Source organism: Nicotiana attenuata, chromosome 12 (assembly GCF_001879085.1).
Source record: "Nicotiana attenuata strain UT chromosome 12, NIATTr2, whole genome shotgun sequence".
Lineage (NCBI taxonomy): Eukaryota > Viridiplantae > Streptophyta > Magnoliopsida > Solanales > Solanaceae > Nicotiana > Nicotiana attenuata.
The window spans coordinates 47,199,414-47,218,756 of record NC_032000.1 but is presented as its reverse complement, the minus strand read 5'-3'; the positions used below and the strand labels follow the sequence as shown (position 1 = coordinate 47,218,756).

Here is a 19,343-nt window from a genome sequence, read left to right as displayed (position 1 = left end):
TAGAATAAAAGATAAAAATACAGTAAAATACTTACCTTAAATCCAGAATTTAATCATGAAGGAAGTTCATGGAATAATTGACAATCATTATGCTTAGTCCCAAAGCTTCTACTCAATTGGTTAGAGTCTCGTGCCGATAACGTGTTATAAAACAATAAAAGAAGAAGAAGAGTATTGCAGAGAAAAGTAGAGGGAGAGTGATCACGCCCAACTATACCTTATAAAAAGGAAAATGCAGTCGTTGCAAATATAATCCGGTTTACAAGTCCGGAGTCGAATCCCACATAGAACTAAGGTTTAGCTACAGCTGTTCACTATCACCAAGAAGACAAGCTTGAACAATTCCTAACTTATAGATATTAAGATTCTTGTGTTTAACTACTTAACTAACAAATTAAAATAGTAAATTAACAACTGACGATACTGAGGGTTAGAGAAAAGATTAAGGAGGTCTAGAGTTATGATTTCCCCAATTGTCGGAATCCTTCCCGCTATGTCTTCTATAATTTCGCCTAAGTATTCTCTACCGATCATGAGCACTCTTATTACCGTAAATCTCTCCCGAGTAATTACAACAATTTACTAGACGCACTCTCCCGAGCTACACTAGCTGGCTTTTAATACAGCTCACTTCAGATCGCACCCAAGGCTTCGTTATCCCTAATCCCACCTTTAAAACCTCGGTTATTGATCCCTCATATACTCTGGGAGTGGTGTTGTTCAACAATTACCTAAATATGCACTCTCTCCCGAGTTATGCATACTAAATAGGCACAGCTAATTGAGAGCTCTTCAACCAACCACAATATAAACGTAGTTGAACAAATAGAGAAAAGCTATGGCTCAATTATATAAAAACATAACAAGAATTTATCCTACAAAAGGTTCTATCAAAACTCTAGATAACAAATTAGCTATTCATAATAGTATGTAAAACTACAATACTAAAAGTCATAACCAACCATGAAAAATAGGAAGAGGAAGGAAAAAACTCGTAGAAGAATTCTCCGCCTTGCTCCCAATGTGTTCTTGCCTCCAAGGGTGTTGTCTAACCCTAAAGTAGTGTCTCTCCGCCTCCTTAGGTCTAATTTGTGTCCAAAATATGTCCCCTTCCCTTTCTTGGCCGGCTTCCTTGGTTTAATATAGGGTTTAGGGCTTAAAATCCCGTGTTTTGCACATAAGTCCCTGAAATTTCCGCCTCCTGCCGCGGTTTTTCCGCGGTCGCGGTGGAACCGCGGCCAAACATGCCCTCTGATTCTTCAGTTGTCTGCGACCATCTTCTAGCGCGGTTCTGCCGCGGTCGCGGTGGAACCGCGGTTTTTCACCCTGTTCCGTTTAGAATTTGGAAAAACGTAAAACATGAAAGTTTTAGCCCTTTGAGTTAGCTTTCCAACCATACATTACGGAGCCCAAATGGAGTTTTGAGCAACAAGTTATGTCTATTTTACTAGACAGTGCGCAATATGCCTCCTCAAGTCTTCGTTCGTACTTAATTATCAAATTTGACCCCCGAACACGATCCCGGCTTAATTCCTTGAGCTTTTACTCAGAATTCAAAGCTTCAAATCACTTAAATTCATTCTATAACATCTATATAGCTCGGAATCACACCTACAAGGCATAAAACACACAATTAGTGCAAAACACTAGCGATTAAAGCGCAAACTCAATTAAAGTGCAGTAAATTCGAGTGTAATAAGCGACTAAAATATGCAATTATAGCCTATCATCAACACCCCAAACTTAAACCATTGCTCGTCCTCGAGCAATCAAACTACACGTTTTTTATAGACACGACCTTTTTAAACAATTCTCCTAACTCATCACACCAAGAGTATTTAAAATAGACTAAGCACAAAAGCGTAACATCTTCACCTCAAAATTTGACTCACAAGTACCACACGTTATTCACAACTCACCCACTTACTCTAATATAGAGGTGACTGACATTACCTTTCCTTCATGAATCAAGTGCCCTCGCACAACAAAAGAGAGTAATTCCACACAATAAAATTTAAGAACACTTAGGAACTCAAGATAGAAAGAATTCGCTCACTCTTAGAAATAACATTCATATGCCACAAAAGATGCACCATAAGTTTGCCCGTAGTGTACTACTCCACTAATCGAGCTCATTCAATCTAGGATCAATTAGGACTTTATTTGGTTGTAATGTAGGCTACGGGACGGGTAGGATACATTTAGATATAAGAGTGACTACACCTCCCTAAGCACTTTAATACATATACTTTGACATTCAAATCCCATACTTATGTCAAACCAAACTCCACCTTCACATCAATTTATATTACCCCATACTTCTTTAAGCACAATTACGTCAAGAGCCACCACTTATCAAGAAATATTTTTTTTTTTCACAACAATCCAACTATTTTGTTTTCAATTCAAGTGGCTCTTCCTTTTTCAAAACAGTGCACCTTTCTCCTTATTTCATTAGTTCCACTCAAAAGCCAAACCAACCAACCCACACTTTAACTTTTACAAAGTTCATAAATAATTCAAGTGCTCATGAGAGGTTTCAGTGGTTCAAATAGATGATTAATTCGAACAAATGGGTAAGGCTTGTAATGTGGTTGCCAAAGAAATAGGATTACAGGCTCAAAGGGGTTAACTACGATACATAATAATTAGGCGGGTAAAATATACATATTTGGCTCAACAAAGAAATGCCTATATCACTTCCTAGACTGAATAAAACTACTATTTCGCTGTGCAAACACACGTGGCAAGTTCTAGACATCAAATGCAATGCACAGAATATCACAAAAACTTCCACACACATGGCACATAACTCACTCAGGATTGGATTCATCAAGACACCCTAGTCAGAGCAGTTAAGCAAATTTAAGATCATACAATTTAAGGTACTTATACAAGAGTCAAAAATTGAGCCTAAGCGTCACAGCCAAAGTACTCACTATTCTCAAGGCATAACAAAGTCAAGAGATATTGCTTCATTTCAAAACAAAACACAATGGCTCCTACTCCCCAAAAAAAAAAACTAACTACACCCGGTTCAAATAAAATCCTTGGAAAAGAACCGTGGTTTAAAGAAAAACCAAGGGGTAATTGCTACACTACCTAACAAAACAAAAAATCTTTTTGGTATTTTCTTTAGACTTACTTCCCTCAAGAAAACTGTCTAGAAGATCCGTCATCAGGAAAAGTCCAATCTTTTAAAAAAAAAATACAGCTAAAGTAGCATGAAAAACCACCCAGACATTCTCCTCACCTCACACATAAAATTGTGCATTGTCCCCAATGCACATCCATACATACAAGAAGGTAAAAGAAACTCCCTGGTAGGCCAAAGGCCGAAGCACTAGCCGCTCATGGGGTACTCAGACTTCTCCCAGCTTGGTTCTTCGTGCGGGTACCTCACACTTAGTTCCAACCATTTCATTTGTTGGTGCATCCTTCCAATACCTTTGCTTTCCATGCTCCTAGAAAATAAAAAAATTGACATTACAAAAATAATATAATAAAAAAATATAAAAAAAATAAAAGAAAGCAATAAAGTTGGGTTGCCTCCCAACGAGCGCTTGATTTAACGTCGCGGCACGACGTGAATCACTTTCTGCCTCCACTTTGAACTTATGAATCGGACCCCAAGTTTTGATTCTGCTCTATGATCATGCTCCTGGGGTGGTGGAACGAATCTGACTGGCCCAATAAAATAATGTAGTATTCTGCACTTCTTGGCCTTTAGATGAGGTGTGTAATCCCGATTTTCTGGCAAGAAGAATTCCAGAATGTAAGCACTTTGTTCCTCATTCCTTGACTCCTCAAATGGCTCGGACGACTTTATTTCCATATCATCATCTAAACACAATGTGGAAAAATGCTTGGAGTGAGGACCCATGCGCTCAACTACATGAACATTGGGACTATCTACATTCTCAACACTAATGACAATAGAGTCAACTAAATATGTATCCTCAATATCCTTGGTTGACTCTAGTATCTCTTCTACAACATCGACATCCTCAAAATCTAGTGTGATTGATTGTTGGTGTTCTACTCTAGCCTCCTCCTCTAGCTCATCAATTTCTGTATCTAATTCACGCTCTTCTTGGATACTATTCACAATATTGGCTTGTTGAGCATTAAAAACTTCAACCAGTTGACTCATGTGAACTTTCAAGTTGTGAATAGTTTCCTCCTGCCTTTCTATCCGCAGTAGTAATTTACTCTGTTGTTCCAAAATGCACTTTAACATATCTTCGAGCTTCTTTAGGTCAGCTTCCCTAGGTTCTTTGTTCCTATTAACTTCACCAGAAAAAGAAGAACCATCAAAGTAAGGGGTTGGGGGAAGGTAAGAAATATAAGCACAACCGTGAAAGTGACCATCTTGACCACCACACATATCACACACATTCCACACATAAGATTGAGTTGGTGCACAAAACTCGCTCTCAGGAATATTTTGATAATTTTGCCCTGGGTGGTTTCCTTCACAATATGCATAAGGAGGATCAAAAGTAGAATTACCAACAACAAAATTCTCATAATTCCATGATGTCATGTTTCTCAAATAAACAAATAAAACTAAAATAAAAATCAAATAATAAAATAAAAGTTCAAACTTGAAACCTAGCAATATGTACACCTACAACTACACCGTTAGTTCCCCGGCAACGGCGCCAAAATTTGATCACGCCCAACTATGCCTTATAAAAAGGACAATGCGGTCGTTGCAAATATAATCCGGTTTACAAGTCCGAAGTCGAATCCCACAGAGAACTAAGGTTTAGCTACAGCTGTTCACTATCACCAAGAAGACAAGCTTGAACAATTCCTAACTTATAGATATTAAGATTCTTGTGTTTAACTACTTAACTAACAAATTAAAATAGTAAATTAACAACTAACGATACTGAGGGTTAGAGAAAAGATTAAGGAGGTCTAGAGTTATGATTTCCCCATTTGTCGGAATCCTTCCCGCTATGTCTTCTATAATTTCGCCTAAGTATTCTCTACGGATCAGGAGCACTCTTATTACCGTAAATCTCTCCCGAGTAATTCAACAATTTACTAGACGCACTCTCCCGAGCTACGCTAGCTGGCTTTTAATACAGCTCACTTCAGATCACACCCAAGGCTTCGTTATCCCTAATCCCACCTTTAAACCCTCGGTTATTGATCCCTCATATACTCTGGGAGTGGTGTTTTTCAACAATTACCTAAATGTGCACTCTCTCCCGAGTTATGCATACTAAATAGGCACAGCTAATTGAGAGCTCTTCAACCAACCACAATATAAACGTAGTTGAACAAATAGAGAAAAGTATGACTCAATTATATAAAAACATAACAAGAATTTATCCTACAAAAGGTTCTATCAAAACTCTAGATAACAAATTAGCTATTCATAATAGTATGTAAAACTACAATACTAAAAGTCATAACCAACAATGAAAAATAGGAAGAGGAAGGAAAAAACTCGTAGAAGAATTCTCCGTCTTGCTCCCAATGTGTTCTTGCCTCCAAGGGTGTTGTCTAACCCTAAAGTAGTGTCTCTCCGCCTCCTTAGGTCTAATTTGTGTCCAAAATATGTCCCCTTCTCTTTCTTGGCCGGCTTCCTTGGTTTAATATAGGGTTTAGGGCTTAAAATCCCGTGTTTTGCACATAAGTCCCTGAAATTTCCGCCTCCTGCCACGGTTTTGCCGCGGTCGCGGTGGAACCGCGGCCAAACATGCCCGCTGATTCTTCAGTTGTCCGCGACTATCTTCTACCGCGGTTCTGCCGCGGTCGCGGTGGAACCACGGTTTTTCACCCTGTTCCGTTTGGAATTTCGAAAAACGTAAAACATGAAAGTTGTAGCCCTTTGAGTTATCTTTCCAACCATATATTGTGGATCCCAAATGGAGTTCTGAACAAAAAGTTATGTCTATTTTACTAGACAGTGCGCAATATGCCTCCTCAAGTCTTCGTTCGTACTTAATTATCAAATTTGACCCCCGAACACGATCCCGGCTTAATTCCTTGAGCTTTTACTCAGACTTCAAAGCTTCAAATCACTTAAATTCATTCCATAACATCTATATAGCTCGGAATTACACCTACAAGGCATAAAACACACAATTAGTGCAAAACACTAGCGATTAAAGCGCAAACTCAATTAAAGTGCAGTAAATTCGAGTGTAATAAGCGACTAAAATATGCAATTATAGCCTATCATCAGAGAGAATTCTTATTGATTTGGGATCAATTACAATGGAATAGAACCCTCTATTTATAGGGAGAGGGTGAGTTAGCCACCAAGTAATAAACCCTAGAATCTCTCTAAATATAGACATTCACCATAAATAAAATTGTATTTATAACAATTTGAAAGAAATAGTAGCTTTTTTTAACGAGTGTCAATTTATTTATACGAAAAATGGGGCTCAATTGCAGTGTCCTCTTAATTTTGAAGTTTTATAATTTCGTTCAAAAAGTTAAGCTAGTGTTTGACCATAGATCCCAAATTTATTTTGAAAACTCTGATTTGGGTGAAGTTTGGTTTGAAGATAAAAATGTGTTTGGACATACGTTTTCAAAACATATTTTCTAACTTTATTTTGGAAAAACATGTATATAATTTTCAAGTTTTGGAATTTTGGCCCAAAATAAGCTCAATAGCTGATTTTGGGATTTGGAATTTGGGATTTGGGATTTGACCAAAATATGGGCAAAATTTATGGCCAAACATGAGTTTTGAAAATAAATCCCAAATTTATTTTGGCAAAACTCATGACCAAACGGGGCCCAAGTCTTCTCTTAAATTCTACAATTTTCAAAATTAAAAAGCAAAAGGTCATGTCAAGTCTTAAATGTTGCTCCGTTTAGCCTAATTTTTCTAAGAAAGTAATGTGTGCTCATAACAACCGGTCCTAGTTATAAATAGAAAATTTTACCTCCTATAGCAAAGCTTTACACCCTATTTATTATATTAAAATATTATTTTCTATAGCTACCTTTTAGTTTTTATAGCAAAATATGTATTTACGGTCCACTTCCTACTGTTAAACCATTAAATACGCTGTCTAATATTTTTCTCTCTCATTTTTCCAGTTTATTCTCTCCCAAAATCACGCACAGTATCTTATTTCTCTCTCCACGATCTCTCTCTCATTCTTTCCTATATGAACCAGAAAGCTGCTTTCCCGACAAACGGTGAGCTTTTCCATGATTTCCATGGTTATCACTAGTCTTCAACATGAAAACAATGAGCTTTTCCATGATTTCCTATAAGTTTTCTTAACATCCTTTTCAAAATTGTTCTTTTCCATTCCACAGGGCGTGGAGGCGTGACATCAAATTTTTTCGCTTCTGATTTATGATTTCTTGCTTCTGTCAAGAAATATGAAATTGTGCAAGTCGTAAATCATCAACACAGATTTTCACCACTCACCACTAAAGTTTTTGGATTTTTGGCCGGTTAAAGCTTCTTCTTTTTCTCTTCAACATTTTTTTGAAAAAAAATATTCACCATTGTTAGGTTTTCTGCAGAATACCCACTAAAGCACTCAATTTCAAAGGGTCATCTTTCGATTTACAAATCACTCAAGAGGAACCTGTATTTGCAGGTTCATCAACAACCATTGAAGCCGAAAGGAGAACAAAAATACGCAACGACCCTAATTGTAGATGTATTTATATGTATTCGAGTCCGCATACATTGATTTTTAGTTTCTACAGTGGTTTTCTCTTCTTGTATTTAGATGTATGTATATGTATTCGATAAGGCATACACTGATTTTTATTTTGTACAGTAATTTTTGACTGTTGTATTTAGATGTATTTGAGTTCTTACAACATTTTTAAATACATTGTTAGTTCTATCATTTTGATGTTAGCAATTAGTTATGCATTCAATCTAAATGTATTCATCTGTATTTTAATCCTAACTGTATCTATCTGTAGTTAAAATAACAATACACTGAAATACGGTAAAATACTCTCAATATAAATAGAACATCAATGAATACAACCAATGAAATATACTCAATAAGGCAGTAATACCATGTATTAGGAATAAATAAAATATTATGAATACAAAAATAAACTTGAATAACATTAAACACAAATGTTAGATATAACAGAATACAAGCACTAGGTTTATTATGAAATATGCAGGCAGTAGGTTACTATTACAGGTTGTATCCGGCATAAATACATGATGTATTCATATACTAAAAATCGAATTTCAAAATATTTCTGTAGATACTTGTATCAATTCCGAGCAGAACCTCGTACAATGTCATAAAAAAAATCGAATTGTATCAGAAAGAAAAAGAGGGACTGAAACTCTGAAGAATGTTCTGTATTTTGGTGTTTACCGTCTCATAAATCTTCTCATTAATTGGATTGACAATGTTGTGTGTTATAAATGATTTAGCTGAGTTATTTTAGGAGTGTATCCCGTTAAATTAGCAACTTTCTGTTATTAAACAACTTGAGAGACCTATTATTACGTTGTATTCATGAATACATAGTATGAATACATGTGAATACAGCGGCTAACAGCTGGACTGCCCTATTTTTTAGCCGATTTTTGCTACTATATTCATGAATACAGTAGCTCGAATACATCGAATACATACCAAAACAACTGAAAGGTAGTTACAAAAAGTAATTATGTATATGGTAGCTATAGGAAGTTAATAGCCACTAAGCAATAGTCATTTCTGAAAATTCCTCTTATAAATATGATGTTTACATAGAATGAATATCATAATCATTAATTTAATAATTTCTACTTTTAGCCCACGCCAAAAACTATTTATATTCGGTAGCCCAAAAAGTATAAAATTTGTATAATTTTTTTATGTAATATACATAATGTGTGTATATATATACACACGAAAAATATGCATTTTTCAGCTATTATTTTGAGAGCGGCTATAAAATATCATTTTTTCCTTATAAATCACTAAGTAGCCATACAACACTCGGCCCAAGTAATGCTTAAAAATCCCATACCTTTCTTGGTTGGACCAACCCAACCGGCGATTGGAAGAGCAAAGAAGCGGAACTAGAAGAAAACTTTCTACTCGTTATGGATAACCAATTCACACTCACCGGTAATTTCCATAACATTAGATATTGAAGAGAAAATTTTGTTCTTCTGCTATGAGTTCCTGAATCTACAAGATTGTTTTTGTGGGGAAATTAGATTATGATTAGCTTGAATTTCAGATGAAAATATGTATAAAAAAAAATAAAAAAAAGAAGAAGTTGTAGATGCTTATAATTTTAAAATGTAAAGGATATTAAATGGGTTCTTTACACAAATAACCGACCGAATGCATTATTTACTTTTCAAGCCGATATATATTATATATCCGACACCTTTTTTAGTTTAACTAGTTGAGTTGGCTGCTATTTAGGTTAATTCTTCGGGGGGTTTTTTATAACAAGTATTCGAGTACAACAAGAAGGTGGGTAGGTTGATTATTGGATGTTCGGCCAAACAAGTATTTTATAGAGAATTGACAATAAATTTTAGTATTAACCGGCTATTTTGATCATTTAGAACAACTCAATAAATTTAGTAGATCGATTTACGAGGCCCTATCAAGTGACCTTGTAATTATATATATGATCATAAAATAGATATCATCTGTCACACATGCTACGGGGAAGAGCAATTACAGTAAAAAAAAAAAAAAAAAAAAAAAAAAAAAGTGGTGTATGCATCCTTTTAGTACCGAGCTCATCAAAATCCACTAAAATTGTACTAACGGATATGAACATAAGTTTAAAAATATAATAAGTTCAATGCTAAAATTTTAAAAGTTGAACACATAAAATTTAAACGCTCTAATGTACGCTCATATCGACCAAGCAAATAGTTATAAAGATGATCATAGAATAAATATCACCCATCACAGGTAGACATATTCAACTCTTCTTCAATCAATTCGATTATTTTCATTTCCTTTACATTCTTGCTTACATTATAGTAGAAATGACAGCGGGCAGCCACTCTAAAGGGCTGCTATTTAGGAATTAGTCAGTGCGTCCTGAATTTCAGTTTTTCAGGACAAAAATGTCATAAGTTGTCTTGAAAGATTTTTATTTTAAAATTTTAGGACAAAATAAATACTGACTAATATCTAAATAGCATCCATGAGAATGGCTATTTGTGCACTTGCTCCTACATTATAAGCATCGACAACTTTCTTTACATACTTTCATGTGAAATTCATGCTAATCATAGTCTAATTTCTCCAAAACAACATTGTACATTCAGGCACCCATAGTAGAAGAGCAAAATTTTCTCTTTAATATCTGACATTATTTGGAAAATAATTGGTTAGCAAATTCAGCTGTCATAGTTTATCCAACTCAGCTGGTTGCCAATAATAGAGGGGTATTATCACTTGTAGCCCGCGCCAGAAACTATTCTCATATGGTAATCGAAAAAGTGTATAAAATTTGCATAAATTTTGTATATAACATATAAAATGTGTGTGTATATATATATATATATATATATATATATATATATATATATATATATATATATATTTTATTGACTATTATTTTTACAACGGTTATACAGTGTTATTTTCTCAATAATAGACGGTAAAGTGGTCAAACAAATGATATTTTTTGTTGTTAACCAACTTAAAAAAAAACTGAAACTTAAATTAAATTTGGTGGGTAGGTGGGGGGACTCACGTCCCTTTCTAACATTTATTATTACCTGAGAATAGACGAATTGAATATGGGGCAAAGACTTTGACAAAGTATTGTCCACTTTTAGGGTCGTTTGGTGGAGCGTATAAGAATAATGCTGAATAAGGTGTATTAATAATGCATGGCTTAGTAATACAAGCATTAGTTATGCAAAGATTATTTCTTATCCACTGTTTAGTGTAGTGTATTAAATATTAAATTGCATTGCATAATTTTAAGAAAACTAGTTGTTTACAAAAATGTCCTCCATATTCTTTAGCTTAAAGGGACTTTAAGGATAATTTTGTCTTTAACCATGCTAATGCATGCATTAATAGTTATACATAGGATAATACCAAATAGGTTGTACAGTAAAACCTCTCTATAACAGTCGCGTTTGTTCCGATATTTTTTTACTGCTATAGTGAAGTGATGTTATAGAAGACATATATTATAACATAATATAAAAGATCGGTTCCGAGAAAACTTGGCTTCTATAGTGAATGATTGTTATATTAGGATGCTGTTATAGAGAGGTCTGACTGTATAACTAATACTTGCATTAGTAATACATATGTTGATAAAATGTACCAAACAAGGGATTCGTAATACCGAAAGTTAGTGCATGCATTATTTTCTCTAATGCATCCTACCAAACGACCCCTTAAAGTAAAAGGTTATGACTGATAGAACATAATTTAGTCTTCTATTTTAGAAAGAAAACAACTCCCTATTCTTTTTCATACAGATCTTGTTCTGGATTCCCATTTTACAAATATGAACTACAAGAAACTAAAACCAGACAACTGAACCAAACTTCACCTGAAGTGGAGCTTCCAGACTTCTCGAACGTTAGACGAGCCGTCTGTAACTTCAGCAACTAGAGAAGCCGCTAGAATACCTGATTAAGTAAAAATTCATGAGGTTAATTTCATGTCGAAACTCTTAAAACGAGCAGAAAAACAATCACTGGAAATAATGGAAAGGGTTAAAAGCAACGACGACAGCAAAGGAACAGTGACCAGTAGGATAGTGCCCTCAAAAAACCATTTGAACCAATGTAGTCGAGCAAGCTAGCAGCGATGGAGTCTTATAAGTGTATGTTTAGCCCTAGCTTTTCTATGCCATGAAGAACAGTAAGTAAGGTGCAATGCGGCCACAAGAACGCTGATATGAAACTCCAGGATTGATCGCGCTACCCAGTGGCGAAGCCAAGAATTTCCTCAACGGTGTTCAAACTTGAAAGAAGTAAAAAACAATTCCCGACAAAGGGTGTTCGATATATGTTATGTACCTCTAAAACCTGATATTTTACCTATATACGCAATGTAATTTTCCGACAAAGTGTAGCTTCGCCCCTGGCGCAACCCCGATTGGACATATACTAACAGTTGTAGTAACTGGAATCCTCATGATAATCCAAGAGCACTAGTCGCTCCTGATTCCAGTATGCACAGGAAGCAACAAGATCTTGAGCTCTTTCTATAGGAAACTAGGCATTTGATGGATCATATACTTCACATGCTCCCAAATACAAATGATAAACTATGTGTAACTCTTTTAACCCTAAAAAGCAGTCACAAGGGAGTGAGATAAGACATAAGAAGCATTATTCAAGGCAATCGACAGGGTGTAAAAACAACCCTCTCCATCAGCTCTACCTCATGGCATGACCAATAAAGCATAATGATCCTCGGGAAAGAAAAAGAAACTGACAACCTACATGTAAGATGTAACAGCTAATACGAAGACATGTTTAATAATTCAACTTCTTTAGAGAACAACTCTCCATTTCGCAATAGAAAATGTAGTAGGAATTATATAAATGTCACTTTTCGAAGAATAAAGAGTGAAAGTGAGAAGCATTATTCAAGGCAATCGACGGGGTGTAAAAACAACCCTCTCCATCTGCTCTACCACATGGCATGACCAATAAAGCGTAGACAGAGTAGCTCACCGTCTTTCTCCACAATCGAAATAAATCGCCTTGATCCACCACCGACACCAAAATAATGCTTCTTTGCAGCTAGATATACAATCCCATGAGGACTATGTAAGCACTGTACAAAGAAGAAAAAGGACGGAAAGAAAGAGATAGCTTAGAAGTGAGGAAATTCAATGGCAAAACTATATTAAAACTTAAACCAAAACAAACCTTTATAATAAGTTTGTACAGAGTAGGTAGAGTAGAAACTGAGTAAACTGTCTCTGCCATGAGAATTATATCATAACCAGCAGTCTTATCAACTGTTTCGCAGCTTTTTGAGCCACCGCCATCAGCAAGTACATGAGGAAGAATCAGATGAGCTTCACTCCAATCACTAGCAAAGAAGCGAACTTCAGCGCTATTATTGTCATCTTTGGCCAACGGGTTTTGCTGAATATTGGCATTGACATTTGGAATTGTTAGGCATTGCAGCACCTCAGCATTGAAGTCATGAAAATGTACAGCACGAGCACCCTAGTACACCAAAAGCAAAATGCTTAATCAAGAGGACGACGAGACAAGCAATCACAAATCACTCCAAGCATTTATGTACCTTCAGACAGGCAAAGATTCCAGGAAGACCATGACCACAGCCAAGCTGAAAACAAAGAGAGTCAACAAGTAAATAATGTGAGATAATTAAAAGAGTCAAGTACTAAGTCATATTTAGTTGGAAAAGCAGAGCATTAGGGTGTCGATCCTTAGGACAATCACAACAGAAGCTAATAGCAACCCTGACAGTGACAATAACCATTACAAACTCTTATTTCAATGAGCAAAATGAAAATGTTATAACGACACATTATAGAAAACAACATTTTCACTGGCAATCACAAATTTTAACTCAAATGATTATGTTCAATCAAAAAGGGGAGGGGGAAAATTTTTTAAAGAAAAGACCAACCAAACAAACGAAAGAAGGAGAAGACTTCTAATAATGAGAAACCTGAGTCAAGTGACAAGGGACTAATCGGACTCGGAGATGCAAAATTTCCTCTCCTAGAGATGGTTCCTCTGGGTACTCAATAGAAACTTCTACTCTCATAATTGATAAGAACTTAAACAAGTATAGTATAAAAGATCAAACATGTGAATTGTATAAGCAAAGAAAATGCCGCTAAACGAAAAATACTTTAGTATGCTTAATGAACAATATGACCCTACTACTTGCATACAATAATTCGGACATCATTTTGACTAAAACTGCAATGAGAAGGTAAATGGAAATAACCAACGCAAGAGTGGATTTAATAAGTTAGGATTAGCAGTCTCTACGCATAGCAGAAGATAAAAGATTCACCTCCACAATAGGAGCCCACCTCTAAAACTCTTTTTCCAGTCAGTGACAATTGCCCACTTTGCATCTCAGAGCTCAGAGTCTTCACTAAATCTAATGAACCTTCCCACAATTTCAGCCCGCCTGCAAAATGAGAATAACACAAATGAGAATCAATCATCTAGGTGCACTTCACATCCTAACTAGTGATCAATCAGCGCTACCGTAACTTTCCTCTAATGGACTTGCCAATCATTAGTGTCTAACTGGGTGTTGACAAGCATAAAATTTCTGTAATGAGTTGTTTCTTTATCAATTTAGCTGTATGAGATACATCATGTATTTCTCCATTAATATCAAGCAATAAATATAACCTCGCTGTAACCAAACCCACATGAACAGAAACCAGCCAACAGTATATCAAACTTTGAAATCCAGAACAGAAATTATAGAGTGTGTTAGTGAAGATATTACTCACGCTAGAGTTGCAGATGGCTTCTATCTCCTGAGTCATGTTTCTTTTGATGCAACATCAAAAGTTGTAGACTAAGATTGTGCAAAAGTAGGTCTTTCCTTATTATTTGAGAAGTTTATCATTAATTCGTTACTATGATTCCTCTTAGAAAAAGAATAATTTTATTATAAAAAGTTGTTCCATTTAATTGAAGATGGTTTTCTAGCTATAAGTTAATTAATCAACTGCGCCTCAATTTCTTATCAAGTTGGGTCAACTATATGAACTCTCTTTATCTATTACTCCATTCAGGTCCATTTCGCTTCCAATATCAAATATTATCTTTTATAGTAAAATTAGGACTCTCTAAATCTCACTTATTCCTTCATGGATAACTAGTTAATTCTCAACCAATCTATATGGATATTTTTCTCCCATTTTAGGTCCTTTCATATAACTTCCCTTTGATGTAACTTTAGGTTTACCTCGTTTCCTTAAAAACACAATCGCAACCATCATTTGCCACACATATGAAAAGGTACATTTGAAAATCTTTGTCGGACATGATCAAACAATTGCAGGAGACCTCATTTTATCCTTCTATGACTATGTGTGCTACTTTTACAGTTTTACCCTCTGTCAGATCCGATCATTTTTAATCATGTCCAACCTTATATGGTTGCACATATATCTTTGCACAAGTATTCATATGAAAATTCATTGTGGATATTTTGGACTTAGAAGCACAACATTAATTCATATAACGTGCTAGAAGATTGACTATTTTCACATTGGCCGTAAACCTACCGCCACACTCCTCTTAAATTTCAAAGTAATTTTTACTGCAACACTACTTTACTTTGTGTCTTTTACGTTGGTTATCTCTACTATTTTGTTGTCACTACTTTTTTTTCCTTCGGTATTTCATCCTTAGCTTTCTACTCTTGTCCTGTTTTGAAAACGCCTTTCTTGAGCCCATGGTCTGCGTTGGGCCCACTTGTAGGATCACACTTGGTATGTGTTGTTGTATTACTTTATTCAACAATAAAAATTGACATATACTACCTACAATTCACGATTTTGTAAACTAAAAATATTCATATTTAAACCACATTCAATTTAATAAAGTTCACACAATTCATGGTGAGGTATTATAAGTAGTTATAATTAGCATGGAGGAGGTAAAATGGAGAACTAAATTGTCACAAACCTTCATATTTGCCGGGTACTAAATCTGAATTAGACAAGCCAAATACTTCCTTTGTACTCACCCTTCCCTAAAACAGAAGTAAACACTAGTTAAAGCAACTAAAGATAACAAATGGTTGGTTATAAAAATTACTTTTAAGTAAAAATTGGCATCTTTATAAAGAAAAACAATGACTGAATTTAATCCAAAAATAAAATACTTTTGAGAAAAAAAACCATTTCCACAATCCAAAGTAACCAAACACTGAAACATAATTTCATCAATATCTTTTGCCACGTAAAAACTTGCTGAACTAGTATTACCTTGAGCAAAGTAAAGCCATCCAAATTTATAGGCTCCACATTAAACACCACATTTGATGACACCTACTCAACCAATTAAAAATAAATTCATTATACTATTGATAATGTAATATGTTTTTTGTATTTGTACAAAAGAAAGTACCTGTGAGGGAAGTAGTTCAACACAAGGAGGTGGAGGTGGAAGAGGCTTGTTTTCTGGGACATCAAGAAATCCTAACCCAAACCCAGATTGGGATTTTTCATCAAACAGACTAAATGGTTCGGGTCCAGTTGCTGACGTGTTCGCCTCCATTGCTAAGCTGAAAAGTTTGAGCTTTCAGTGTTGACGGCAACTGAGGGGAAATTACACGGTAGCTTTTTCAAATCGGACATGATCTTAAACGGGCTTACTTATTGGGTTTCATCTGTTTTGGGCCAACTTAACTCATTGGGGGTTTTGGTACGGTATAACAACGTACCCATATAATTGGCAGAAAATAGCCCTAGTTATAGATAGGAAAATTTTTGTTCCTATACCATATAGGAAACTATATTACGAAAAATATTCATTATTTGCAATTTACCCGCTCTGCTAACAGTTTTTCTACAAAATATAAACAAATCATTAAAAACAGAATCCTGTTAGCTGTACAATTCCTTTAATAGGCACGCGAATGTTGGGATATTAAGGATACTTCCAGATCTTATCAAACGCAAATTTCGCTATTAAATTTCGCCCGTTTCTCTCCAAAATTCACTACTCTGTTTAGGGGTGTGCATTCGAATCGGATTATCGATAAATCGAATTGATTATTTGTTATCGGTTTATTGATTTCGATTTCGATTTCGAAATTTTCCTTATCGATTTATCGATTTCGATTTTGTCCTACCGGTTTATGGATAAACCGATAAGGTATACTAAAAAGATAAATATACCCTTATTTTCTCATACCTTATTCTTCACTCTTCAGCACCGCTTTTGGTTCTTCTTTCACAGGTACATGAAAATCTCACTTACCTGCTCTCTTTTCAGTGATTTGATTATCTTTTTTTTTGGTTTTCTCTCATGCTATTTTGTGCTATATAATTTCTACCTCCACGTTTATTTTTCAGAAAACGTGTCCTGTTGGATCTTGAACTAGCTTCAGATTCCAACTAATAATGGACATCCAAAAAAGATAATTCAAGTTAGATGCCTGCAATTTTCATCTACTGTGGTTCAAAAAGTTATAGTAGCTCTGCAATTCAAGCTCTGTTTTCATCAGCTGGTTTATAATAATAGTACACAGCTAAAATTGGTAAGGATGAAACAGCTCACAATAGTATTATATTATAAGAAATGAAAAAGGATAATTATGAAAAGGCCTAATCATGTTCCAAGAAGGCTAGAACAAAAGATGTATAGTAATGATTAGTATGTCAAAAAGAAGTCTGCCCCACTTTATGTTCTTTCTTGGCGTGCTATTGCTCTTTCTATCCCAAGTATGTCAAAAAGAACTTTTTTGCTTTTACTTTCTCAACATGTTCATAGGCCTGACTTCTTTCACTTTATATAAATATAAATGTAGAAAGAGTCACCACTGGGTTTGGCCACAGAATCCGCTCACCCAGGTAATCCACAGTCCCTCTCTTATTGTATCTATGCTGGCGGTTCAGTACAAACTACAAGTGTTTTGTGAGTTGTGACTTTTCTTTTTAACGGGTATTACTTTTTAACATTACAGACAATTGACCAGTTCTTTTTTGGTGTTATTGATATTTCCTGGATTTGCAGCCATAATTTTTAGGTCAAGAGAGAGGAGTGTTGATTTCGTCTTGCTTTGCTTCATTCAACTCGTTTAAGACTGTAAGTTACATTCTTCATTTACTTCACATGGCTGAAAATGATAAAATTGGTCAAGTGGTTGATGAAAGTATAGGTTCTTAGTTAGGCGTGTTTACAGCGATATACTTTCTGTGGAATCCCGTAAATTTTGTTATTGGTGTAATCGATAACCGAATCGATAAGCTCCAAAAATCGATAAATCGAAATCAAAAAAAACGAAACCTTATTGAAACGATAACGATAAGCATATGTACAAATCGATAATCGATAAATAATTATCGATAAGGGTCAAAATCGAATCGATAAATCGAATGCACACCCTTAACTCTGTTTTTACGACAATACTCTGTTTCACTGGTTTTTCTGATTTCACTATTCAAAAGCAATTAAATTAGCTACAATTCTTCTGTAACAACCGCAATTATGTCGAAAATCCCAATTATGCTTCAATTGAATGGGAATTGGGTTGCTATGGGAGATATAGAGACTTTCAGGTCGATGGAATTGTAGTCGGCGGGGATGCGAGTTATAGCCTATTGAATTATACAATAGCAGAGCATCTAATGATAGATACATCCGAAAAAATAATAGAAATCAAATACATTGTCAACGAAAATTGTCCTCCAATGGAAATTAGGAGGATATGGGTGTTCGTGTATACATGGAGACGAAAAAGGAAAACAAAAGCTTAGTGTGACGACCCAACCTGTCGTCTCATGTATTAGAGCCCCGTTTCCCCAATTTATTGCTCTTTCATGTTTTATTATCAGCAACGGATGAGTTAGAGTTGAATTGAATTGGTTTGGATAGGAAATGAGACACTTAGTCTCTTTAAGGAAGGTTTGGTTTGGAAAAGTCAACCGAATGTTGACTTATTAGTTAGAAGGCTCGGATGTGAATTCCGGTGATTCGGTTAGCTTCGAGAGGTGATTTGTGACTTAGGAGTGCGTTCGGAAGTGATTTTGGAAGTCCGGAGTAGAATTAGGCTTGAATTGGCAAAGTTGGCATTTTGGCGAATTTCGGTGGATAGGTGAGATTTTGATCCGAGGGTCGGAATGGAATTCCGAGAGTTGCAGTAGCTCTGTTAGGTGATTTTAGATATGTGTGCAAAATTTCAGGTCATTCAGAGGTGTTTTGGTCGGGTTTTTGATCGAATGCGTAATTCGGAAGTTTTTAAGAAACTTAGGCTTGAATTCGATGTGATTTGATGGTTTTAGCGTTGTTTGATGTGTTTTGAGGATGAGAACAAGTTTGAATGAGGTTTTAGGATGTATTGGTGTTTTTGGTTGAGGTCCCGGGGGCCTCGAGGTGAATTCGGGTGGTTGAACGAGAGGTTTTGAGGTGTGTTGCAGGTCTGTTGCTGCTGTCATCTGGTATTTCCGCTTCTGCGGAAATGGACCGCAGAAGCGGGTGAGCGATCGCAGAAGCGGCCAGGTGTGGGTTAGGGTAGTTCCGCATAAGCGGAAGTTGGTCGCTTCAGCGGGTCCGCATAAGCGGATATTGTACCGCAGAAGCGGTTTTGAGGGAACCGCAGAAGCGGAGTTTGAGTCGCATAAGCGAAGTCCGGGTTTTTAAGTGAAGACCGCTTAAGCGAATTTTTGGCTGCAGAAGCGGTCCCGCA

General features: G+C 35.7%; 1 protein-coding gene and 1 long non-coding RNA gene across 3 annotated transcripts in view; one reads left to right on the top strand and one right to left on the bottom strand.

Moving 5' to 3' along the window:
* LOC109235676 (histidine protein methyltransferase 1 homolog) lies at positions 11,252-16,340 on the bottom strand. Its single transcript, XM_019401878.1, has 8 exons — positions 16,061-16,340; positions 15,919-15,981; positions 15,617-15,683; positions 13,996-14,096; positions 13,230-13,274; positions 12,845-13,150; positions 12,647-12,749; positions 11,252-11,590 (listed from the first exon to the last, which is right to left on the bottom strand). The coding sequence occupies exons 1-8, from the start codon at positions 16,208-16,210 to the stop codon at positions 11,508-11,510; spliced, it is 918 nt and encodes a 305-aa protein (XP_019257423.1). The 5' UTR covers positions 16,211-16,340; the 3' UTR covers positions 11,252-11,507.
* Positions 16,731-19,343, top strand: part of LOC109235677 — a 4,053-nt gene continuing 1,440 nt past the window's right edge. The window contains exons 1-3 of one of the 2 annotated variants that reach the window (XR_002069427.1): positions 16,731-17,195; positions 17,466-17,508; positions 17,672-17,743. This is a non-coding gene — a long non-coding RNA (uncharacterized LOC109235677). The remainder of the gene's footprint in view (positions 17,196-17,465; positions 17,509-17,671; positions 17,744-19,343) is intronic. The other variant, XR_002069428.1, reaches the window with a different exon arrangement.

Bases quoted from the DNA above. Each gene is read 5' to 3' on its own strand.
- LOC109235676 (XM_019401878.1), bottom strand. From the start codon at position 16,210: ATGGAGGCGAACACGTCAGCAACTGGACCCGAACCATTTAGTCTGTTT. The intron at 15,982-16,060 runs GTACTTTCTTTT...TTGGTTGAGTAG, and splicing joins TTGAACTACTTCCCTCACAG to GTGTCATCAAATGTGGTGTT. The intron at 13,275-13,995 runs GTGGGCTCCTAT...CTTTGTTTTCAG, and splicing joins CTGGAAAAAGAGTTTTAGAG to CTTGGCTGTGGTCATGGTCT.